This window comes from Zophobas morio, unplaced genomic scaffold (assembly GCF_036711695.1).
Source record: "Zophobas morio isolate AGI-343-1 ecotype UQ-CSIRO unplaced genomic scaffold, CSIRO_AGI_Zmor_V1 ptg000010l, whole genome shotgun sequence".
In the NCBI taxonomy this organism is placed as follows: domain Eukaryota; kingdom Metazoa; phylum Arthropoda; class Insecta; order Coleoptera; family Tenebrionidae; genus Zophobas; species Zophobas morio.
The window spans coordinates 5285827-5311016 of NW_026972115.1; the positions used below are offsets into that span (position 1 = coordinate 5285827).

The 25190-nt window shown below is 31.4% G+C and overlaps 4 protein-coding genes and 1 non-coding gene across 18 annotated transcripts in view; 4 read left to right on the forward strand and 1 right to left on the reverse strand.

Moving 5' to 3' along the window:
• The window catches only part of LOC135125999 (uncharacterized), a 48014-nt gene extending 33018 nt beyond the window's left edge, over nucleotides 1–14996 (forward strand). Inside the window, exons 4-12 of the mRNA XM_064051782.1 lie at nucleotides 2979–3135; nucleotides 3292–3375; nucleotides 13022–13155; nucleotides 13334–13470; nucleotides 13599–13753; nucleotides 13810–13888; nucleotides 13940–14102; nucleotides 14157–14343; nucleotides 14393–14996. Of these exons, the coding sequence (XP_063907852.1) occupies nucleotides 2979–3135; nucleotides 3292–3375; nucleotides 13022–13155; nucleotides 13334–13470; nucleotides 13599–13753; nucleotides 13810–13888; nucleotides 13940–14102; nucleotides 14157–14343; nucleotides 14393–14586 (1290 nt within the window). The 3' untranslated portion in view covers nucleotides 14587–14996. The remainder of the gene's footprint in view (nucleotides 1–2978; nucleotides 3136–3291; nucleotides 3376–13021; nucleotides 13156–13333; nucleotides 13471–13598; nucleotides 13754–13809; nucleotides 13889–13939; nucleotides 14103–14156; nucleotides 14344–14392) is intronic.
• Nucleotides 13180–13252, forward strand: Trnak-uuu (transfer RNA lysine (anticodon UUU)). Its single transcript has one exon. It is a non-coding gene; the product is annotated as a tRNA-Lys (tRNA).
• An 81-nt stretch (nucleotides 14997–15077) lies between the features above and the next one.
• On the forward strand, nucleotides 15078–16049 carry LOC135126238 (vacuolar protein sorting-associated protein 28 homolog). The gene is made up of 4 exons (XM_064052131.1): nucleotides 15078–15217; nucleotides 15271–15527; nucleotides 15578–15679; nucleotides 15725–16049. The coding sequence occupies exons 1-4, from the start codon at nucleotides 15202–15204 to the stop codon at nucleotides 15992–15994; spliced, it is 645 nt and encodes a 214-aa protein (XP_063908201.1). The 5' UTR covers nucleotides 15078–15201; the 3' UTR covers nucleotides 15995–16049.
• LOC135126237 (non-structural maintenance of chromosomes element 1 homolog) lies at nucleotides 15985–17116 on the reverse strand. Its single transcript, XM_064052130.1, has 3 exons — nucleotides 16780–17116; nucleotides 16276–16730; nucleotides 15985–16225 (listed from the first exon to the last, which is right to left on the reverse strand). Exons 1-3 carry the CDS (start codon nucleotides 16886–16888, stop codon nucleotides 16052–16054), a joined length of 738 nt encoding a protein of 245 aa, XP_063908200.1. The 5' UTR covers nucleotides 16889–17116; the 3' UTR covers nucleotides 15985–16051.
• Nucleotides 17117–23340: 6224 nt separating this feature from the next.
• LOC135126239 (inositol hexakisphosphate and diphosphoinositol-pentakisphosphate kinase 2-like) overlaps nucleotides 23341–25190 on the forward strand; it is a 38900-nt gene continuing 37050 nt past the window's right edge. For 3 of the 14 annotated variants that reach the window (XM_064052138.1, XM_064052141.1, XM_064052143.1), the window contains exon 1: nucleotides 24150–24556. In XM_064052138.1, coding sequence (XP_063908208.1) covers nucleotides 24431–24556 — 126 coding nt within the window. In that variant the 5' untranslated portion in view covers nucleotides 24150–24430. Of the gene's footprint in view, nucleotides 23635–23692; nucleotides 23802–23871; nucleotides 23985–24145; nucleotides 24557–25190 lie in introns of those variants that run through there. The other 11 variants (XM_064052133.1, XM_064052136.1, XM_064052137.1 and 8 more) reach the window with 9 other exon arrangements.

The following is a 25190-nucleotide window of genomic DNA, read 5'->3' on the forward strand; positions in this document are numbered from 1 at the left end:
ATCTAGTTTTGCAATTTTTCAAAATATTAATTTTAATAAATTGTTTTTTTTTTTGCTGAAAAACTGCAAATCGAAAAAATCAAAAAATAAAAAATTGAAAAATAAAAAAACTGAAAAAACGAAAAATTGTAAAATAGGAAAATTACAAATCGAAGAACCAAGGAAAAGAAAAACTGAACTTTCAAAAACTAAAAATGGGGAAACCTAAAAATCGAAAACAGTAAAATTGAAAAATTATAGAACTGTCAGAATCGTGAAGTCTAAAACCATCGGAAGATCGAAAAATTGAAAAATGAAATATCGAGAAATCATAAAAATTGATAAAACTAATAAATCTGTCGTTTTTTAAAATTTTTTTTCATTTCCAATTTTCATTTTTTTCCCTTTTTTTCTTAACATACTTGGTATTTTTGGAACAACACGATACTCAAAAACATGTTTTTAATTTTATTGTAAAGAAATAACTATTTTGCAGTTAAGCTCCGCCCCCTTGGTTCACAGCGAATAAAAAAAATCATAACAATTGAGACGGGGTGGGTGGGCGGGATTAATATTTTGCCTTTTTTCTTAACGTACATGGTATCCTTTGAACAACACGATACTCAAAAACATGTTTTTAATTTCTTGTACAGAAATAAGTGTTTTGCAGTTAAGCTCCGCCCCCTTGGTTCACAGCGAATAAAAAAAATTATAACAATTGAGATAGGGCGGGTGGGCGGGCTTACATTTTGCCTTTTCGTTTAATATGTGTAGACTTTTTTTACAACAAGAAACTTAAAACATTTTTTAAAGGCAAAATTTGTATTAGGAAATATCGATTTAGCAATTAGGCTCCGTCCCATAATTCCAACACCCACATTTCCTTGCCAAACCATTTTAACCATATTTTAAATTAAGAAAAAAAAAGCAAAATATAAGCCCCGCCCACCCGCCCTCTCTCATTTCTGATGAACTTTTCATTCGTTGTCAGACCGAGGGGCGTAGCGTAATTGTAAAATCGATGTTTTCCTATACAAATTTACCATTTTAAACGTGTTTTAAGTTTGTAAGATTAAAAAAATCATCACAATTGAGAGAGGTGGGTGGGCGGGGTATACATTTTGCCTTTTTTTCTTAATGTACATAGTATTCTTTGAACAACACGATACTCAAAAACAGGTTTTTCTTGTAAAGAAATAAGTATTTTGCAGTTAAGCTCCGCCCCCTTGGTTCACAGCGAATAAAGAAAAATTATTACAATTGAGATAGGGCGGGTGGGCGGGCTTACATTTTCCCTTTTTCTTTTAATATCTTTTTCACAACATGAAACTTAAAACATTTTTAAAATAGAAAATTTGTATAAGGAAATATGGATTTTGCAATTAGGCTCCGCCCCATAATTGCGAAACCCATATTTTTTTACACAAACCATTTTAACCATGTTTTAAGTTTCTTGTAATGACAAGGTGGCTATATATATTAAGAAAAAAAAAGGCAAAATATAAGCCCGCCCACCCGCCCTATCTCAATTGTGATGAATTTTTCATTCGTTGTCAGACCGAGGGGCGTTGCCTAATTTCAAAATCGATATTTTGCTATACAAATTTACCATTTGAAACGTGTTTTCATTTGTAAGAATAAAAAAATCATCACAATTGAGACGGGGTGGGTGGGCGGGTTTAATATTTTGCCTTTTTTCTTAACGTACGTGGTATTCTTTGAACAACGCGATACTCAAAAACATGTTTTTAATTCCTTGTAAAGAAATAAGTATTTTGCTGTTAAGCTCCGCCCCCTTGGTTCACAGCGAATAGAAAAATCATAACAATTGAGATAGGGCGGGTGGCCGGGCTTACATTTTTAAGTAAGTGAATCGAAATTTTAGCTAGTCAAAATTTTGGGAAGCAACTGAAAACTTCAAAAGATTGCACAAAATGTCCCAAAACAAATTTTCCGTCTAGTGAAATTCCAAGAAATTTGAGATTTGAAGTTCATTATTATGAAATTTGGAGGTAATAAATCAAATTTTTGAAATAATGACAAGAAATTACGTAAAAATAATACAAATTTCGAAATAAAAGCTTTCAGTATCAATTTAACCAAATAGAAATTTTGAAATACTTAATTGTAGAACCAAATCTAAATTCAACGAAGTGTTGAAAGAACATACAAAAATAGGTACCAAAAAAAGCTAGAACTAGTAAATGGGAACTTTGAACTATCGTCATAAATAAAGATTATGAAAAATAAAATTTCAATTCGTTTTTCCGAAATTTCAATAAAGTACGTGGATCAAAATTTCAAAATAGTGAATTTCCAGGTATTTAAATTTTTGAAAAAATCGAAACTTTCACCTGATTGAATTCAAATTTGCACACTATAATTAAAATTTCAAGATATTAAGTAGAATTAATCTAAAAGTAAACCAAAATTTTAAGATGGCAAAAAAATAACTGTGCCAACGTATGAAGCTAAAAATTTACTTCTAACGAGCACGTCAAAATTTCGAAAATTTTGAAATAGGTCGATATTAAAAAAAAATCAAATTCATATTAAAAAAAAAACGTTAAAATGCTTCCAACTACGACTCGCTTTTTGGCAAAACCTCACTACAGCCTTTACCCGCTCCTTGAACGCCTCCTTACAATTCAGAGATGTATCCGATCTGTCAAAAATGAAACATACTTATTATCCCTCATAAAGGAACTCTTGAGCAATGTCAATTGAGTACATAGGTTTCGATGTAGATCCTCCATTGTGTGCATAGAAAGTGATGTGGTAATCATTTTGGCTAATACAGAAAAACCTCTGCCCCTGCATCGAAATCTCGCACGCGTGTAACGTAATATGCAAATCGCCCGTTTTGCTCTATTTCGACCATAATCGCTCAAAGAGCCCATGTCTTCTATGTCAGTGGGATGTTCACGAGCTAGGTTTGTGGCTTTGTGTGCCACTGTCACTTATCTCAGCTCGACATTGAAAAAAACAATCATTTTTAGGTGGTATTTATTGGGGACACCTCGGGCTACGTCCCCTTACCGAACCTGAGGACCCGCGACCTCCCGTCCGCCCCCGACGACGTCGACTGGCACCACCCCGTGGAGAGCTGGGACCGCGAGTACAGGAGATTCCGGTTCAACACCACGCGGGTCCAACGTAAGTTTTCGCCGATACTTAATCTCGATACGGAAAGTGTTTCCGGTGTTAAGTTTGCGTAAGTGTTCCGGTCAGCTTGGCGGGAAAGTGACCGTCGGCGATCCTGCGATAAGGACTCCTGGCCTACTTTGGCGATGACGTGGTTTTTCTTTGCAGATATCGAGGCGGAGTGCCAGGACGACTACATGAAAATCAGGATCGGATTCAACGGAACCTTCACGGGACTGGTGTACTCGGCAGGTACGACACACACACTTTTTAACGATGTGATGGTAATAATCCCACTGGGTCATGGGAATTTTCGCCAGTTATCAGACCATGCTACCCACCAAATTAAACTGTTAACCAGACGCGCTACCATTTATCCTCGGAATCGATCGCGTTTCGAGAACGCCGAAAAACTCCGCAAATCGCCTTTAAATTACCATAAAAGAAGCAATAATCTCCCACAAAACGTCCATTAAAAACGGCACCAGTTTGAATTCCAGCGGCGAGAAAAAATCGCACTTACATCACGGCATAGCAGAAGTGCGAAATGCAAGTCAAATCAAAATAACAGTGCTCTAAATTGTTTTAATGGTTTTTAAAAAAGTCGCATTACACGGTGGCTGGCGATCCAAGAGCGTCTTTGTTCGCTTTTTCGCTAGATAGTAATTTCGCGCAAAACGATGGGTGTTTGAATAAAAAAGATGGGTAATTAGATAAGCGACGGAATGCCAACGAGACGTGCTGTTTAATCTTTTAATCCTGCACCGTTTTGTCGTCGGTAATTAAATTTAAGGTTGCTAACCTGAGGCGAAACCGCAATTCTGTTCTTCGATCCTTCGATTTTGACGGTTGGTTCGTCGTGGGAAAGGTGCCAGGATCGCATCAAATCGGGGATTTGACGGAGCGGAGTGCGTTTACTGGTTGAGGCGGTTTTTGTTTTTCGAATTGAAGATTAAAACGTAAGTTTGATGGGATAAACGGGCAAAAATTTCGGCCTGAACATTACTCAGTGCGACTAGAAAACTTCAAAAAAACGAATGATGAAAACCTGAACTCTGAATCTCAGCCGGTTTCGAAGTTATGGACTGTCAAACTCAAAATTTGGTTTTTGAGTACGAATTAAAAAAAATTTCGTTTAAAATAGTGAAAATTTTCAACAACTGACGCTAGAAACGGACTCAATGGAGCAAAATTAGTCTAGAAATCGAATTTCAAGCAGATCGGAAACTGTTTAATTTTCGACTAAATTTTTCCGTGGTCATTCTGTGGCCAAATTTTTCAGATTTGGATCATATCTCGCTTAAACGGACCCTGTTTGTTTGAAAATTGTTCCCTTCCCTATCAAGAACCTTGTGTTAAAAAAATTCCGATTCGATAAGACGATTTTGGCAGATGACATATCTTATAAGAAAATAGAGGGAGGGTGGGCGGGGTTACTACTTGCTAAGATAAGACTGAGTTTGGCAAATAACATACTCTCTAAGAATATATAATATAATAATGCTTCGTTTTTCCTTCTTTGATTTCACAATTTCTTGATATCGCAATTTTTCGTTTTTTCGTGTTTTTCTCAATTACTCGTTTTTTCGATGTCGCACTTCGATTTTTGAGTTTCTCATTTTTCAATTTGTCGTTTTTTCAATTTTTTCTTCATTTCCAATTTTCAGAATTTTCAAAATTTTTGTCTTATACTTTTCGTTTTTCTTTTGATTTTTTAATTTTGCAATTTTGAACTTTTTAATTTTTTGATTCGAAAAGTTAAAAAATCCAAAAATGGTTTTTAATTTGTTGATTTTTGAATTTTCCAATTTTTATTTTTTCCATTTTTCAGTTTTTCGATTTTTAGTTTTTCGCTTTTTAATCGTTCGGTTTTTATATTTTTCGATTTCCAATTCTTGGATTTTACAATTTTTCGATTTTTCGTTTATTCGAATTCTCAATTTTTCGATATTTGAAATTATAGATTTTACACAGTCCATCAGAAAAAATAATCTAAAATCTTTTTTTGCAATTTTTCAAAATATCAGTTTTAATAAATTGAGTTTTTCGCTGAAAAATTGAAAAACTGCAAATCGAAAAATAAAAAATTGGAAAAAATTGAAAAATCAAAAAACTGAAGAAACGAAAAATTGTAAAATAGGAAAATTACAAATCGAAGAACTAAGGAAAGGGAAAATTGAACACTGAAAAACTAAAAATGGGGAAACTTAAAAATCGAAAACTATAAAATTGAAAAATTATACAACTGTCAGAATCGTAAAGATCGAAAAATTGAAAAATGAAATATCGGGAAATTTTAAAAATTAATAAATCGAATAAATTTGTCGTTTTTTCAATTTTTTCTTCATTTCCAATTTTCAGATTTTTCAAAATTATTGTCTTCTACATTTTCGTTTTTCTTTTGATTTTTTATATTTACAATTTTGTAGTTTTTAATTTTTTGATTCGAAAAGTTAAAAAAATCCAAAAATGATTTTTATTTTGTTGATTTTTCAATTTTTCGATTTTTCAATTGTTAGATTTTCTCGATTTTCGACTTCTCAGTTTTTAATTATTCAATTTTCCGTTCTTGGAATTTTTCGGTTTTTTGTATCTCTAGCTTTAATTTGTCGATTTTTCAATTTTGCAAATTTTCATTTTTTCATTTTTCAGTTTTTCGATTTTTAGTTTTTCGTTTTTTAATCATTCGATTTTTAAATTTTTCAATTTCCAACTCTTGGATTTTACAATTTTTCGATTTTCCATTTGTTAGAATTCTCAATTTTTCAAAGTTTTTGTCGTATACTTTTTCGTTTTTCTTCCGATTTTTTAATTTTACAATTTTGAATTTTTTAATTTTTTGATTCGAAAAGTTAAAAAATCCAAAAATGATTTTTAATTTGTTGATTTTTTCAATTTTTCGGTTTCTCAATTTTTCGATATTTGAAATTCTAGATTTTATACAGTCTGTCAGGAAAAATAACCTAAAAGTTCATTTTGCAATTTTTCAAAATATCAATTGTTTTTTTTTTTGCTGAAAAATTGAAAACCTGCAAATCGAAAAAATAAAAATTGGAAAAAACTGAAAAATCAAAAAACTGAAAAAACGAAAAATTGTAAAATAGGAAAATTACAAATCGAAGAACTAAGGAAAGGGAAAATTGAACACTGAAAAACTAAAAATGGGGAAACTTAAAAATCGAAAACTATAAAACTGAAAAATTATAGAACTGTCAGAATCGTAAAGATCGAAAAACTGAAAAATGAAATATCGAGAAATTATAAAAATTGATAAATCGAATAAATTTGTCGTTTTTTCATTTTTTCTTCATTTCCAATTTTCAGATTTTTCAAAATTTTTGTCTTATACATTTTCGTTTTTCTTTAGATTTTTTAGTTTTACAATTTTGTAGTTTTTAATTTTTTGATTCGAAAAGTTAAAAAAATCCAAAAATGATTTTTAATTTGTTGATTTTTCAATTTTTCGATTTTTCAATTGTTAGATTTTCTCGATTTTCGACTTCTCAGTTTTTAATTATTCAATTTTCCGTTCTTGGAATTTTTCGGTTTTTTGTATCTCTAGCTTTAGTTTGTCGATTTTTCAATTTTGCAAATTTGCATTTTTCAGTTTTTCGATTTTTAGATTTTCGTTTTTTAATCATTCGATTTTTAAATTTTTCAATTTCCAACTCTTGGATTTTACAATTTTTCGATTTTCCATTTGTTAGAATTCTCAATTTTTCAAAGTTTTTGTCGTATACTTTTTCGTTTTTCTTCCGATTTTTTAATTTTACAATTTTGAAGTTTTTAATTTTTTGATTCGAAAAGTTAAAAAATCCAAAAATGATTTTTAATTTGTTGATTTTTTCAATTTTTCGGTTTCTCAATTTTTCGATATTTGAAATTCTAGATTTTATACAGTCTGTCAGGAAAAATAACCTAAAAGTTCATTTTGCAATTTTTCAAAATATCAATTGTTTTTTTTTTTGCTGAAAAATTGAAAACCTGCAAATCGAAAAAATAAAAATTGGAAAAAACTGAAAAATCAAAAAACTGAAAAAACGAAAAATTGTAAAATAGGAAAATTACAAATCGAAGAACTAAGGAAAGGGAAAATTGAACACTGAAAAACTAAAAATGGGGAAACTTAAAAATCGAAAACTATAAAACTGAAAAATTATAGAACTGTCAGAATCGTAAAGATCGAAAAACTGAAAAATGAAATATCGAGAAATTATAAAAATTAATAAATCGAATAAATTTGTCGTTTTTTCAATGTTTTCTTCATTTCCAATTTTCAGATTTTTCAAAATTTTTGTCTTATACATTTTCGTTTTTCTTTTGATTTTTTAGTTTTACAATTTTGTAGTTTTTAATTTTTTGATTCGAAAAGTTAAAAACATCCAAAAATGATTTTTAATTTGTTGATTTTTCGATTTTTCGATTTTTCAATTGTTAGATTTTCTCGATTTTCGACTTCTCAGTTTTTAATTATTCAATTTTCCGCTCTTGGAATTTTTCGGTTTTTTGTATCTCTAGCTTTAATTTGTCGATTTTTCAATTTTGCAAATTTTCATTTTTTCATTTTTCAGTTTTTCGATTTTTAGTTTTTCGTTTTTTAATCTTCGATTTTTAAATTTTTCAATTTCCAACTCTTGGATTTTACAATTTTTCGATTTTCCATTTGTTAGAATTCTTAATTTTTCAAAGTTTTTGTCGTATACTTTTTCGTTTTTCTTCCGATTTTTTAATTTTACAATTTTGAAGTTTTTAATTTTTTGATTCGAAAAGTTAAAAAATTCAAAAATGATTTTTAATTTGTTGATTTTTTAAATTTTTCGAGATTTGAAATTCTAGATTTTATACAGTCTGTCAGGAAAAATAACCTAAAATTTCATTTTGCAATTTTTCAAAATATCAATTGTTTTTTTTTGCTGAAAAATTGAAAACCTGCAAATCGAAAAAATAAAAATTGGAAAAAATTGAAAAATCAAAAAACTGAAAAAACGAAAAATTGTAATATAGGAAAATTACAAATCGAAGAACTAAGGAAAGGGAAAATTGAACACTGAAAAACTAAAAATGGGGAAACTTAAAAATCGAAAACTATAAAACTGAAAAATTATAGAACTGTCAGAATCGTAAAGATCGAAAAATTGAAAAATGAAATATCTGGGAATTTTAAAAATTGATAAATCGAATAAATTTGTCGTTTTTTCATTTTTTCTTCATTTCCAATTTTCAGATTTTTCAAAATTTTTGTCTTATACATTTTCGTTTTTCTTTAGATTTTTTAGTTTTACAATTTTGTAGTTTTTAATTTTTTGATTCGAAAAGTTAAAAAAATCCAAAAATGATTTTTAATTTGTTGATTTTTCAATTTTTCGATTTTTCAATTGTTAGATTTTCTCGATTTTCGACTTCTCAGTTTTTAATTATTCAATTTTCCGTTCTTGGAATTTTTCGGTTTTTTGTATCTCTAGCTTTAGTTTGTCGATTTTTCAATTTTGCAAATTTGCATTTTTCAGTTTTTCGATTTTTATTAGTTTTTCGTTTTTTAATCATTCGATTTTTAAATTTTTCAATTTCCAACTCTTGGATTTTACAATTTTTCGATTTTCCATTTGTTAGAATTCTCAATTTTTCAAAGTTTTTGTCGTATACTTTTTCGTTTTTCTTCCGATTTTTTAGTTTTACAATTTTGTAGTTTTTAATTTTTTGATTCGAAAAGTTAAAAAAATCCAAAAATGATTTTTAATTTGTTGATTTTTCAATTTTTCGATTTTTCAATTGTTAGATTTTCTCGATTTTCAACTTCTCAGTTTTTAATTATTCAATTTTCCGTTCTTGGAATTTTTCGGTTTTTTGTATCTCTAGCTTTAGTTTGTCGATTTTTCAATTTTGCAAATTTTCATTATTCAGTTTTTCGATTTTTAGTTTTTCGTTTTTTAATCATTCGATTTTTAAATTTTTCAATTTCCAACTCTTGGATTTTACAATTTTTCGATTTTCCATTTGTTAGAATTTTCAATTTTTCAAAATTTTTGTCTTATACATTTTCGTTTTTCTTTTGATTTTTTAGTTTTACAATTTTGTAGTTTTTAATTTTTTGATTCGAAAAGTTAAAAAAATCCAAAAATGATTTTTAATTTGTTGATTTTTCAATTTTTCGATTTTTCAATTTTTAGATTTTCTCGATTTCGACTTCTCAGTTTTTAATTATTCAATTTTCCGTTCTTGGAATTTTTGGGTTTTTTGTGTCTCTAGCTTTAATTTGTCGATTTTTCAATTTTGCAAATTTTCATTTTTTCATTTTTCAGTTTTTCGATTTTTAGTTTTTCGCTTTTTAATCGTTCGGTTTTTACATTTTTCGATTTCCAATTCTTGGATTTTACAATTTTTCGATTTTTCATTTATTCGAATTCTCAATTTTTCGATATTTGAAATTACAGATTTTGCGCAGTCCATCAGAAAAAATAATCTAAAATCTTTTTTTTGCAATTTTTCAAAATATCAGTTTTAATAAATTGAGTTTTTTGCTGAAAAATTGAAAAACTGCAAATCGCAATTTTTTTCTTCCTTTCCAATTTTAAAAGTTTTCCAAGTTTTTGTCTTATGCTTTTTCGTTTTTCTTTCGATTTTTTTATTTTACCATTTTGAAATTTTTAATTTTGTGATTCAAAAAGTTAAAAAATCCAAAAATTATTTTTAATTTGTTGATTTTTCAATTTTTCTATTTCTCAGTTCTTAGATTTTCCCGATTTTCCACTTCTCAGTTTTTAATTATTCACTTTTCCGTTCTTGCAATTTTTCGGTTTTTTGTTTCTCTAGCTTTAATTTGTCGATTTTTCATTTTCCAAATTTTCATTTTTTCCATTTTTCAGTTTTTCGATTTTTAGTTTTCCGCTTTTTAATCGTTCGATTTTTAAACTTTTCGATTACCAATTCTTGGACTTTACAATTTTTCGATTTTTCCTTTACTCCAATTCTCAATTTTTCTATTTTTGAAATTATAGCTTTTATACAGTCGATCAGGAAAAATAATCTAAAATCTCTTTTTTGAATTTTTCAAAATATCAGTTTTAATAAATTGTTTTTTTGCTGAAAAATTGAAAACCTGCAAATCGAAAAAATAAAAAATTGGAAAAAATTGAAAAATCAAAAAACTGAAAAAACGAAAAATTGTAAAATAGGAAAATTACAAATCGAAGAACTAAGGAAAGGGAAAATTGAACACTGAAAAACTAAAAATGGGGAAACTTAAAAATCGAAAACTATAAAATTGAAAAATTATAGAACTGTCAGAATCGTAAAGATCGAAAAATTGAAAAATCGAATAAATTTGTCGTTTTTTCATTTTTTTCTTCATTTCCAAATTTCAGATTTTTCAAAATTTTTGTCTTAAACATTTTCGTTTTTCTTTTGATTTTTCAGTTTTACAATTTTGTAGTTTTTAATTTTTTGATTCCAAAAAATTAAAAAAATCCAAAAATGATTTTTAATTTGTTGATTTTTCAATTTTTCGATTTTTCAATTGTTAGATTTTCTCGATTTTCGACTTCTCAGTTTTTAATTATTCAATTTTCCGTTCTTGGAATTTTTCGGTTTTTTGTATCTCTAGCTTTAATTTGTCGGTTTTTCATTTTTGCAAATTTTCATTTTTTCATTTTTCAGTTTTTCGATTTTCAGTTTTTCGTTTTTTAATCATTCGATTTTTAAATTTTTCAATTTCCAACTCTTGGATTTTACAATTTTTCGATTTTCCATTTGTTAGAATTCTCAATTTTTCAAAGTTTTTGTCGTATACTTTTTCGTTTTTCTTCCGATTTTTTAATTTTACAATTTTGAAGTTTTTAATTTTTTGATTCGAAAAGTTAAAAAACCCAAAAATAATTTTTAATTTGTTGATTTTTTCAATTTCTCGATTTTTCAATTTTTTGATATTTGAAATTCTAGATTTTATACAGTCTATCAGGAGAAATAACCTAAAATTTCATTTTGCAATTTTTCAAAATATCAATTGTTTTTTTTGCTGAAAAATTGAAAACCTGCAAATCGAAAAAATAAAAATTTGAAAAAATTGAAAAATCAAAAAACTGAAAAAACGAAAAATTGTAAAATAGGAAAATTACAAATCGAAGAACTAAGGAAAGGGAAAATTGAACACTGAAAAACTAAAAATGGGGAAACTTAAAAATCGAAAACTATAAAACTGAAAAATTATAGAACTGTCAGGATCGTAAAGATCGAAAAACTGAAAAATGAAATATCGAGAAATTATAAAAATTAATGAATCGAATAAATTTGTCGTTTTTTCAATTTTTTCTTCATTTCCAATTTTCAGATTTTTCAAAATTTTTGTCTTAAACATTTTCGTTTTTCTTTTGATTTTTTAGTTTTACAATTTTGTAGTTTTTAATTTTTTGATTCGAAAAGTTAAAAAATCCAAAAATGATTTTTAATTTGTTGATTTTTCAATTTTTCAATTGTTAGATTTTTTCGATTTTCGACTTCTCAGTTTTTAATTACTCAATTTTCCGTTCTTGGAATTTTTCGGTTTTTTGTATCTCTAGCTTTAATTTGTCGATTTTTCAATTTTGCAAATTTTCATTTTTTCATTTTTCAGTTTTTCGATTTTTAGTTTTTCGTTTTCTAATCATTCGATTTTTAAATTTTTCAATTTCCAACTCTTGGATTTTACAATTTTTCGATTTTCCATTTGTTAGAATTCTCGATTTTTCAAAGTTTTTGTCGTATACTTTTTCGTTTTTCTTCCGATTTTTTAATTTTACAATTTTGAAGTTTTTAATTTTTTGACTCGAAAAGTTAAAAAATCCAAAAATGATTTTTAATTTGTTGAGTTTTTCAATTTTTCGATTTCTTAATTTTTCGATATTTGAAATTCTAGATTTTATACAGTCTATCAGGAAAAATAACCTAAAATTTCATTTTGCAATTTTTCAAAATATCAGTTGTTTTTTTGCTGAAAAATTGAAAACCTGCAAATCGAAAAAATAAAAATTGGAAAAAATTGAAAAATCAAAAAACTGAAAAAACGAAAAATTGTAAAATAGGAAAATTACAAATCGAAGAACTAAGGAAAGGGAAAATTGAACACTGAAAAACTAAAAATGGGGAAACTTAAAAATCGAAAACTATAAAACTGAAAAATTATAGAACTGTCAGAATCGTAAAGATCGAAAAACTGAAAAATGAAATATCGAGAAATTATAAAAATTAATAAATCGAATAAATTTCTCGTTTTTTAAATTTTTTCCTCATTTCCAATTTTCAGATTTTCAAAATTTGTGTCTTATACATTTTCGTTTTTCTTTTGATTTTTTAGTTTTACAATTTTGTAGTTTTTAATTTTTTGATTCCAAAAGCTAAAAAAATCCAAAAATGATTTTTAATTTGTTGATTTTTCAATTTTTCGGTTTCTCAGTTCTTAGATTTTCTCGATTTTCGACTTCCCTGAAGTTTTCTAGTCGCATTGAGCGATTTTCACTCCGAAATGTTTGCCCGTTTAGAATCTAGGCAGTGTAATATTTTTTTACATTGTTTTATAGCGATAAAATTTCACAATGGTATTTTATCAAGTCGGAAAAAATGTTTCAGTCATTTTTTGTGAAATTTTTATTAAAGCAGGTGAAAAATAACGACGACATAAATAATTCAACAACGTTAAAAAGCAGATAAGAACTAATTAATACAGGGTGCCTGTGAATTAATTCAGGTCAACTCATAATCAGACTATCACTAACAATCTAAATGTGCCGCTCACTTTTACAGTAACGGTCACTATCGGCCGCACAATCACACGTAACACCAGTTTGACAAATTGCCCATAATTTCTATTTCGACAAGGCGGCAAATCAATTAATAAATAAATGAATGAATTAAATTAAACTTTTTTCAGGTTATGCCTACGACCCAGACTGTATGTACATCAACGGCACAGGCCGCGACTATTACGAATTCTACATCCAGCTAAATCGATGTGGAACTTTGGGCAAAAATACCCACAACGACGACAACCGGAAAACCCCTACAGTAAGTCCCCACCATCTATCAACAGCCCGGGTAGCTCAGTCGGTAGAGCATTGGACTTTTAATCCAAGGGTCCAGGGTTCAAGTCCCTGCTCGGGCGGCCAACTTTTTTTTCTTTTTTATATTCGTTTTTGGTTTTATAACCATATTACCATTATCCACAACTACCACTGTGTTTTAGAAAAACTTCATGTGGAACACCGTCACCGTCCAATACAACCCCCTCATCGAGGAAGAGTACGACGAGCACTTCAAAGTGACCTGCGAGTACGGCTACGACTTCTGGAAAACCGTTACGTTTCCGTTCTTAGACGTCGAGTAAGTTAAATCGGCTTAATGTCGGAATAAACGCCACCATAATGTCTTTTTTGCGGTGTGGACCAACAATAATTGTTTGACAGTTAGTTGCGACGTCGCGCGATTTTTATCAGGAGATGATGTTGCAGAGTCGCCACGGGAAATCCGGTAGTGTTTACGTTGACACCTCCGGAATGCTACATGGAAATCCGGTACGGTTACGGCACGAGTGGGAACCGAGTCACCGGACCAGTCCGGGTGGGCGATCCCTTGACCCTCATTATCTACATGCGCAGCAAATATGGTGAGAACCTACTGATTTCCAGACTTGATTAACATTAATATTTTTTTATGGTTTAGATGGGTTCGACATTGTGGTAAACGACTGCTTTGCCCATAATGGGGCCCACAAAAAAATCCAGCTCATAGATGAATACGGGTACCTATTTACACATTTATTAAAAATTAAAATCTTAAAGCGTGTTTTCAGGTGTCCGGTCGACGACAAGCTGATTTCGCGCTTCCGGGGTTCCTGGTCGGAAACCGGAGTCTACGAAACTCAAGTGTTCGCCTACATGAAGACGTTCCGGTTCACCGGATCGCCGGCCCTTTATATCGAGTGTGACGTCAGGATGTGTCATGGAAGATGTCCGGTAAACATTTCCGAAACACCACGCACAACTATTCCAATTGTTGTCACTTTCCAGAGCCAACCCTGCCACTGGAGGAACGTGAAAAACGTGAAGAAGCGTTCAATCGAGGCCACCACTCAACCCACCACCTTACCCACAAACACAGCGCCTTTATCAGAAAACGTCAACCTGTTTCAGGCTTTGAGGGTTCTTCAGGAGGGCGAATCGGAAGAAGAGCGGAACGTAACGTTGACACGTTATGGTGACTTTTCACTCTATTTAGTTGGTTTTGTTAATTTTGTGAATTTCAGAGATGGACCCCAACAGCGTTTGCTTAAAAACCGGCTGGTTTTCCGCGCTTCTAGCGCTAGGGGGCGGCGCCATGTGTCTGTTGGGGGGTGCGCTTTTAGCCACCTGCACCCGAATGAGAAGAGTTGCCATAGATAAAGTACTAGCGAGTTCCCAGTTTAACGGTTACATGAACCACAAGGGCAGTATTAATTAATTAAATCTAAAACGTAGTTTAATTTCAAGTGCAATTATTTTTTACCCGAAAGCTTTATTTTTGTAATCCTATCAGTGCATATTTATGGAAACGAAATAGCTCTTTAAAGCGTAAGTGAGTGATCTTAATCGTAAAATAACTTAGCGTACACGACATAATTTATTTTATACTTAAGACGCACTAGAGTAGCAGTTTATTACAGAGTTATGAATCTAGAGTAAGTTAGATGTTAGTTAGTTCAACGAAATACACGTACACGGAGAATTCGTTTGAAAATTAACTTCTTCTTCTGTATGTGTATTAACGGTGTACGACACGGATCCAAATTTGTGTCGAACACTTGAAACCTGTACATAACAAGTTAGTTTTAATTTACTGAATTTGTCTCGATCAATAAAGTATTTCGAAAATGTTGTCTTTCATTGTAATGGAGAATTTCGTCAGCGCCATCTAGTGACTCACTTAAATTGAAGCGCCATCTTAACACGTCTGTTCTGTCAGTGTGAACTGTCAAACACCTGTCAACTTGACAATTAGTCGTAAAATGACTAAAGCAATTAATCTGTAATCAATCAACCACTTTCGGCTCGTTTTCACCGACTTTCCTCAATAACAATGTCAGTCAACCAAGGTACGTTCACTTAAAGCCTATTTCTGTACTCTTGATGCACCCTCACGTCTTAGAAAACCGCCCCGAACTCTACGAGGAAGTCAAACTCTATCACAATGCCCGTGAACGAGAGAAGTACGATAATTTGGCTGACTTATTCGCGGTGATAAATACTCTTCAACAGTTAGAGAAGGCCTACATTAGAGATTGCGTCACCCCGAAAGAATATACGGGGGCTTGCAGCAAGTTGTTGGTGCAATACAAAGCAGCCTTCAGACAGGTCAAAGGAAACGATTTTCCCACAGTGGATGCTTTCGTCCGTAAATATCGGGTACGTGTGTACTATTTTCCCTTCCACCTAATAATAATGGTGACTTTTAGTTGGACTGTCCAGCTGCACTAGAAAGAATAAAAGAGGACAGACCAATCACAATCAAAGATGATAAGGGCAACACTAGCAAGTGTATTGCAGACATTGTCTCTGTAAGTCTTGTCATGGTTGTTATCAGTATTCAACTTTTGTTTTAGTTGTTTATTACCATTATGGATAAGTTGAGATTAAACATAAAGGCCATGGATGACCTTCATCCGGAAATTAGAGATCTGGTGGACACTATGAACAGGCTGAGCATCCTACCTTCGGATTTTGAAGGCAAACAGAAAGTTACCGAATGGCTTAACACTTTGAATAACATGCAGGCTTCAGATGAGCTCTCAGAATCGCAAATCCGGCAACTGCTCTTCGATCTGGAAAGTTCTTATGCCGCTTTCAATAAGCTTTTGCACAATTCTTCTTAATTTTTATTGAAACATGTAAAAATATTTTTTCTATTAAATAAGAATTACGCTGGAATTTTAATTGTGGCGGCGGCGGCGGCTGGGTCTGGGGTCTGCGTCAGAGTCAACGTCCATGGTGGAATTTGGGTCCCCCCAGGTGTTTCTGCAACTGGGGCAGGACTGTTGGTTTTGGAGGTATTTGTTGATGCACAACTTGTGGAAGGTCTTGCTACAACTGTTACAAGTTTCTCCCTAAAAGTAACCCTTAAATTGAAAGTCGTTTTTTTTTTAAGTAACATTACCACAAAAACTAATTCTGAACATAGATCACAGGAGCAATTTTCTGTGTTTGTTCTTAAGAATGTCGTGAACTCTAATATAGTTCTTGGACCTAGGAAAACCCGTTCGTCTTGTTTGACGTAATAGCCCCCTTTAATCCACCTGATTAGCGCTTTCTCGCCATTATCTCTACTCAAAGTCGCCGTCAATGTTGACGCTATATTAATGGCACGGGGGTACTGGATCACGTGATCTTCCGAAGTCACGATTTCTTGCAATATAGCGTGAAAATATTCCAACTCGACGGCTGAAAATCCCACCTGCAAGCGACTCACTTCGTCGCTTTTCGTGTTGAGCCACACAAACACCTTGTCACCGGTGATTTCACAAATAGTGGTAGCGATTTTGAAAGACTGCTTGCAAATCTCGCGGTTTATTTCTATTACCAGTGTCTTCAAAAACGCCAGCGTGTTTCGTTCTGAAATTAAAGCCCAATTTTATTGATTGTTGTTGATTTGTTTTCCTACCTGGACTGATTTCTTCGAAGAACTTCATGGCATTGTCCAGGGTCACAATTCCGTTGCTCAACATAAACTGCGTGAAATATCTGTGGGTGTTATTGAAAGCGGTGCCCATTTTGCGGGTTTGTTTTGGTCAAAAATGGGTTTGAAAGCAAAACAGAGAACATAACCTCAAAAATTAAAATGTGCCGCCAGGTGGTAACGAGAGGACGTGATTGGGTGTTTTATGCTAATTGGGGGACAGTGGCGTACTGGACGTACGTCCTAACAGGCTATTTTTCATTTCGAAAAAATCCTGTGACAGTTAATTTCAAAATTTCAGTCATTATAATTTTAAAAGATAAATTGATCGATATTTTGGCATGAGGAAACACTTAACACGTTTTATCTGTAATTGAAATTTTACTAAGCTTTTTATCAAGTTACTTATATTTCTTTTATAATAGTGTCATGTCGTGTTTCAGTGGTAAATGGAAAAATGGTAGGAATTTCTAATGAGAAATGTAGCCGTAAAGAATTTCTGGAAACTAAAACATAAGAAAAATTTTGAGCTGATGTCATCAATTTTTTGGAGGGGATAATAAAATATAATATTTGTTGTAAGGTTTATTTCTTGGTTCAAATGAAAAAAAATGAGAAAACGGGTGGGTGGGCGGCGCTAAGTTTACCTTTTTCCTATGGAGTTTTTTATAAGCAAACAATAGCCTCACCCAGAGAACACGCCCCACCCACCCATCCCTTCTTCATTCTAGTAACTATTCTTTCTATTGTTAATTAATGACAAAATTATTATCTTAGGCAAATCTGTTAACCATTGGTAAGAGAATAAATAAATTGTTAAACAAAATATATAAAAAGTATTAAGCTGGTGTTGAATAAGCATACCGACATGAGAATTATATTTAAAAAGCAAAATTACCGATGCTCCTCCCACTTGCAATAGCTCCACCTTAATAAATCATCTCATTGGCCCGGAGAAGATGGGCGGCGTTTACAACTGTATCTCGTTGTATCTACTTTACACAATTTATTTCTTTATTATTAAAGTGTAAAAAAAAAACAATAAAGTACAAAATTTGAAAAAATTGCAGAAAATAGAATTTTCTAGGAACAGTCCAAATTTCAATAAGATTCAACAAACCATTCGACCGATATTCAATTGCGTCCATCTCTACTTTTTAGCGACCCTGTATAATTACATAATTTAAGGCAATTTAAAAGTGGTGAATTCTAATTGCCACACATATTAGAAATACAGAATATGTCATTTGGCAAAATTAGTCTTATCTTAGCAAGTACTAGCCCCGCCCACCCGCCCTCTATTTTCTGCGAAGGTATATTATTTGCCAAAATCAGTCTTATCTTAGAAGGACCTAGCCCCGCCCACCCACCCGGTTTTCATTCTAACAATTTTATTTCTGTTCAGTTAAAGAATCACCGTTCATTCGGACCAGATAAAAGTAATCAGTGAAATAGAGACGGGGTGGGTGGGCGGGGTTAATTATATGTTCTTCTGTAGAGGGAACTAATGGAACGTCGGTTGTTAAGAAAAAAAGAAAAAAAGGGCTAATCGTAATTTTTGTTACACAGATTTATTTCTTAGTACAGATGAAAAAATGAGAGAACGGGTGGGTGGGCGGGGCTAAGTTAAAATTTTTCCTACGGAGTTTTTTATAAGGAAGCAATAGCCCCGCCCACCCACCCCCTCTTCATTCTAGTGACCACTCTTGCTGTTGTTAATTAATGACAAAATTATTATCTTATTAGAATCTTAGGCAAATCTGTTAATCGTTGGTGAGAGAATTGATAAATTGTTAAACAAAATATCTAAAAAGTATTAAATTGGTGTTGAATAAGCATACCGACATGAGAATCATATTTAAAAAGCAAAATTACCGATGTTCCTCCCACTTCTAAAAGCTCCGCGTTAATAAATCATTTCATTGGCCCGGAAAAAATAGGCGGCGTTTACAACTGTATCTAGTTGTGTCTACTTTATACAATTTATTTGTTTATTACTGTGTGTAAACGCCGACGCAGTCGTTTTTCGAAAAAAAAAGAACAAATGAAATACAGAAGGTGTCATTTGCCAAAATGAGTCTTATCTTAGCAAGTACTAGCCCCGCCCACCCGCCCTCCATTTTCTTAGAAGGTCTACTATTTGCCAAAATTAGTCTTATCTTAGCAGGTACTAGCCCCGCCCACCCACCCTGTTTTTATTGTAAGGATTTTATTTCTGTTCAGTCTCTTGTCGTAGAGGTTCGAATTAAAAAAATTTAAATATGTAAAATCGCAAAATTTTAAAATCGAAAAACCAAAGAAGTCAAAAATTGAAACCGACAAAGTGAAAATTTTCAAAGTTAAAAATCGAAAATCCAAAAAAAATTCCCATTTCTTCAATTTCTCAATTTTTCGACAATTATATTATTCGAGTTTTCAGTTTTTTTCCATTTTTTCGACGTTTCAGTTTCTCGAATTTTCATTTTTCCATTTTTAAAATTTTTAGATATTTCAATTTTTCTTTTCTTGAATTTTTAGATTTTACAGAATTTCAAATTTTCAGTTTTTATATACTTAAATTTTCGATACTTCAATTTTTCGATTTTTTAAATTTTTTGATTTTTCAATTTTTCTAAGGCCTGTATAATTACATAATTTAAAATAATTTAAAAGTGGTGAACTCTAATAGTGAAATGTATTAGGAATACAGAATGTGTCATTTGCCAAAGTTAGTCTTATCTTAGCAAGTACTAGCCCCGCCCACCCGCCCTCCATTTTCTTAGAAGGTATATTATTTGCCAAAATCAGTCTTATCTTAGCAGGTACTAGCCCCGCCCACCCACCCTGTTTTTATTCTAAAGATTTTATTTCTGTTCAGTCTCTTGCAGAGGTTCGAATTAAAAAAAATGAAAATAAATATGTAAAATCTGAAAAATCGCAAAATTTTAAAATCGAAAAACCGAAGAAGCCAAAAATTGAACTGACAAACTGAAAATTTTCAAAGTTAAAAATCACAAAATCCAAAAAAATTTCCCATTTCTTCAATTTCTCAATTTTTGGACACTTCAATGATTCGAGTTTTCATTTTTTTTCATTTTTTCGACGTTTCAGTTTCTCGAATTTTCATTTTTCCATTTTTTAAAATTTTTAGATATTTCAATTTTTCTTTTCTTGAATTTTTAGATTTTACAGTATTTCAAATTTTCAGTTTTTATATACTTAAATTTTCGATACTTCAATTTTTCGATTTTTTCAATTTTTTTATTTTTCAATTTATCTAAGACCTCTATAATTACACAATTTAAAACAATTTAAAAGTGGTGAACTCTAATAGTGAAATGTATTAGGAATACAGAATGTGTCATTTGCCAAAGTTAGTCTTATCTTAGCAAGTACTAGCCCCGCCCACCCGCCCTCCATTTTCTTAGAAGATATATTATTTGCCAAAATCAGTCTTATCTTAGCAGGTATTAGCCCCGCCCACCCACCCTGTTTTTATTCTAAGGATTTTATTTCTGTTCAGTCTCTTGTAGAGGTTCGAATTAAAAAAAATTAAAACAAGTATGTAAAATCTGAAAAATCGCCAAATTTTAAAATCGACAAACCGAATTAGTCAAAAATGGAACTGACAAACTGAAAATTTTCAAAGTTAAAAATCACAAAATCCAAAAAAAAATCCCATTTCTTCAATTTCTCAATTTTTGGACATTTAAATTATTCGAGTTTTCATTTTTTTCCATTTTTTCGACGTTTCAGTTTCTCGAATTTTCATTTTTCCATTTTTAAAATTTTTAGATATTTCAATTTTTCTTTTCTTGAATTTTTAGATTTTACAGTATTTCAAATTTTCAGTTTTTATATATGTACTTAAATTTTCGATACTTCAATTTTTCGATTTTTTCAATTTTTTGATTTTTCAATTTATCTAAGACCTGTATAATTACACAATTTAAAACAATTTAAAAGTGGTGAACTCTAATAGTGAAATGTATTAGGAATACAGAATGTGTCATTTGCCAAAGTTAGTCTTATCTTAGCAAGTACTAGCCCCGCCCACCCGCCCTCCATTTTCTTAGAAGGTATATTATTTGCCAAAATCAGTCTTATCTTAGCAGGTACTAGCCCCGCCCACCCACCCTGTTTTTATTCTAAAGATTTTATTTCTGTTCAGTCTCTTGCAGAGGTTCGAATTAAAAAAAATGAAAATAAATATGTAAAATCTGAAAAATCGCAAAATTTTAAAATCGAAAAACCGAAGAAGCCAAAAATTGAACTGACAAACTGAAAATTTTCAAAGTTAAAAATCACAAAATCCAAAAAAATTTCCCATTTCTTCAATTTCTCAATTTTTGGACACTTCAATGATTCGAGTTTTCATTTTTTTTCATTTTTTCGACGTTTCAGTTTCTCGAATTTTCATTTTTCCATTTTTTAAAATTTTTAGATATTTCAATTTTTCTTTTCTTGAATTTTTAGATTTTACAGTATTTCAAATTTTCAGTTATTATATACTTAAATTTTCGATACTTCAATTTTTCGATTTTTTCAATTTTTTGATTTTTCAATTTTTCTAAGACCTGTATAATTACATAATTTAAAATAATTTAAAAGTGGTGAACTCTAATAGTGAAATGTATTAGGAATACATAATATGTCATTTGCCAAAATTAGTCTTATCTTAGCAAGTACTAGCCCCGTCCACCCGCCCTCGATTTTATTAGAAGGTATATTATTTGCCAAAATCAGTCTTATCTTAGCAGGTACTAGCCCCGCCCACCCACCCTGTTTTTATTCCAAAGATTTTATTTCAGTTCAGTCTCTTGTAGAGGTTCGAAATAAAAAAAATGAAAATAAATATGTAAAATCTGAAAAATCGCAAAATTTTAAAATCGAAAAACCGAAGAAGTCAAAAATTGAACTGACAAACTGAAAATTTTCAAAGTTCAAAATCACAATATCTATACTTCAATTTTTCGATTTCACAATTTTTCGATTTTTTCAATTTTTTGATTTTTCAATTTTTCTAAGACCTGTATAACTACATAATTTAAAATAATTTAAAAGTGGTGAACTCTAATAGTGAAATGTATTAGGAATACAGAATATGTCATTTGCCAAAATTAGTCTTATCTTAGCAAGTACTAGCCCCGCCCACCCGCCCTCCATTTTCTTAGAAGCTATATTATTTGCCAAAATCAGTCTTATCTTAGCAGGTACTAGCCCCGCCCACCCACCCTGTTTTTATTCCAAAGATTTTATTTCAGTTCAGTCTCTTGTAGAGGTTCGAAATAAAAAAAATGAAAATAAATATGTAAAATCTGAAAAATCGCAAAATTTTAAAATCGAAAAACCGAAGAAGTCAAAAATTGAACTGACAAACTGAAAATTTTCAAAGTTCAAAATCACAATATCTATACTTCAATTTTTCGATTTCACAATTTTTCGATTTTTTCAATTTTTTGATTTTTCAATTTTTCTAAGACCTGTATAACTACATAATTTAAAATAATTTAAAAATGGTGAATTCTATAAGTGAAATGTGTTAGGAATACAGAATGTGTCATTTGCCAAAATTAGTCTTATCTTAGCAAGTACTAGCCCCGCCCACCCGCCCTCCATTTTCTTAGAAGGTATATTATTTGCCAAAATCAGTCTTATTTTAGCAGGTACTAGCCCCGCCCACCCACCCTGTTTTTATTCCAAGGATTTTATTTCTGTTCAGTCTCTTGTCGTAGAGGTTCGAATTAAAAAAATTTAGCTATGTAAAATCTGAAAAATCGCAAAATTTTAAAATCGAAAAACCGAAGAATCAAAAATTGAAACTGACAAACTGAAAATTTTCAAAGTCAAAAATCTCAAAGTCCAAAAAAAATTCCCATTTCTTCAATTTCTCAATTTTTGGACAATTATATTATTCGAATTTTCAGTTTTTTTCCATTTTTTCGACGTTTCAGTTTTTCGAATTTTAATTTTTTTAAATTTTTAGGTGTTTCAATTTTTCGTTTCTTGAATTTTTAGATTTCACAGTATTTCAAATATTCAGTTTTCAAATACTTAAATTTTCGATAGGTACTTCAATTTTTCGATTTCACAATTTTTCTATTTTTTCAATTTTTTGATTTTTCAATTTTTCTAAGAAACGCGTGTTATGATGTCTATCTAGGAAAATAATCAAGAATCTCCTTGTTCGGAATTTTAAAAAATTTCAACTGGTAATTTTTGTTGTGTAGAAAACACGAACAATTGAAAAACGAAAATTTTAATTATGTAAAACCTGAAAAATTGCAAGATTGACCTGACCTGACCTAACCTCACGTGACGTGACCTGACGTGACTTCAACTATTTTGTAAAATGGTTCAGCCGTGGCTAACGCATTATTATTATTATTAAGACCGTAAAATCGAAAAGCTGATCAAATGAAAAATTGAAATTGATAAATGGGAAAATTTAATTTTGACACTTGTTACGCCACTGGTCGTAAAATAACCAATGAATCTTTCCATCATATCATATACCTAGAATTAGCTTCTCTGATAAGAAAAAAGGAAGATAATGTTAAAAATCACTGTTTTGCGTGTGAAAAACCCAATTCCTTGTCCGAGATTTATTGTTTATTGCTGTAAACGCGTCGGTACGTCACTTGTCATTCCTGTCAATGACCTGTCAAACGCAATCTGTTTAAAAATAATCCAAAATCGCATTTCGTGAATGGTTCCGTGCCGGTGACTCGTTTCACCTTAAAAATGTTTATTTTGGGATCATTTGCGTAACCCTCGATGATTTAAATCGCAAAAGCGCCATAAAAACCAAACTGGGCCAATCAATATATCCTGACCTGCCCAATGTATTTCGCAACATAGGTGAGCCTCCACGTCGGCTTCTGATCCATTAAACCGGCCTTTGCACGTCCCGTTTCAGGCAAATCCCGCAGGAATGTGTCGCAAAAGCCATGTCTTACACAGAACTGGAGCACGGTTATCAAGGTCTTCGTAAAGCGACGAGGCCTACTCAGTTTTACATCGGTGCGGTGAGTTATTTTCGCTGTTTATGCGTTCGCATTGCTAGGATTTCGTCTAAACGCACGTCTTTCCATTTAGTCGTTTCTTTGGTTTCCATGAATTCTGATCAGATACAGGCGTTCCGGGAACAGGTTGTCCCTTCGGTGCTTGTCGAAGACGTCGACAGTCCCCTGCTTTCGTCTTCATTTTGGGTATTATTTGCATGCGCTGCTTGTGTTTGTCGTAGTGCTGGCGCTTTTATTAAACACATGGCATGAGCACAACGTAAATATTTACTAAATGATCGGTAGCGGCGTTTTTGGAGCTCGAAGACGGATTAAAAAGTCGCCTTATCAAATAATGGGCGGTTAATCGGTCCTAAAAAAAGGTCAACAGTTTTTTAGTTTCCATTGGCTTATCGTGATTAGCGCGATTGTGTGCATGTGGAGGTGTTATCGTGAAGGTAGATAAATATTTGTTGCAAAACAGTTTCATTAATTTATTGGTTGATGTAACCTTGAACGTAGTGCTAAATACATTGCAGCATCCTCTAGTTCACACTCGATACTCCGTAGTCATCTAGTTAACACTGTTAGCGAATTTGACCTGTGTGATTTTTTTATTTGTAGTGTAGTTTCTAATGTTTTGTTAAATTGTGATGAGTAAAAAAATGGAGTGGACTTGGTTAAAAGACTGGTGGCGTTTAAAGCGGTGGAGAAAAAATAAAACCAGTGAAAACGACAGTGTTTGTTTTTGCGATGAGTGCTTGCAAGACGCCGAAAACGTAATTAAATTTTTAGGTTATTCTGTGCCGAAGCGACAACTCGGAAAATTCGAACGTCGGATTTTTGTCACTAATTTAATGTCAAGTGCAAACCAAACCAAAATTGACACTATTGACAGAACTGGACTCTAAATTTTTCTCCAGATTTGGAAAAATGGGGTCCCTTCGGCCGTTCTGTCAAATAAAGTCACTTTTGCGCCGTTTGGGCACCATTTTCACATGAGACCAAGTCTGGTGCAGGAATACTATAGATTGTATAGATACAGAGATTTTAATTCACATCCTGGCTAGTTCTTTGAGACTAACTTAATAAAGCGCCATCTGTTAACTCCTGCAAGCACTGACAGTCTAAAATGAAAATTGTGCGATACTTTTTCAAAAATAAGCAATATTTTGGTGGCACTGATGGTTTACCAAAATACAACTTTTTTCAAGAGTGACTGAACGTTAAAATTGTGTTAAAAATAGTATATTACACAACAAGGGACTAAAATGGATTAATTAATCCCTGAGGTTTTAGATAAGAATAATCGCACTAGGGATCGAGAAAAAATTAATTTTGAATTGTGTGACACTTCAAGTCCTAGGAGTACAAAAATGCATATACTTCAATTTTATTGTAAGCAAAGTTTTT

Coding starts and splice junctions, on each gene's coding strand:
- LOC135126237 (XM_064052130.1), bottom strand. CDS start 16,888: ATGGGCACCGCTTTCAATAACACCCACAGATATTTCACGCAGTTTATG. Junction 16,731..16,779: donor CTTCGAAGAAATCAGTCCAG/GTAGGAAAACAA, acceptor CTTTAATTTCAG/AACGAAACACGCTGGCGTTT. Junction 16,226..16,275: donor GTTCAGAATTAGTTTTTGTG/GTAATGTTACTT, acceptor GGTTACTTTTAG/GGAGAAACTTGTAACAGTTG.
- LOC135126238 (XM_064052131.1), top strand. Junction 15,528..15,577: donor CTTTCGTCCGTAAATATCGG/GTACGTGTGTAC, acceptor GGTGACTTTTAG/TTGGACTGTCCAGCTGCACT. Junction 15,680..15,724: donor GTATTGCAGACATTGTCTCT/GTAAGTCTTGTC, acceptor CTTTTGTTTTAG/TTGTTTATTACCATTATGGA.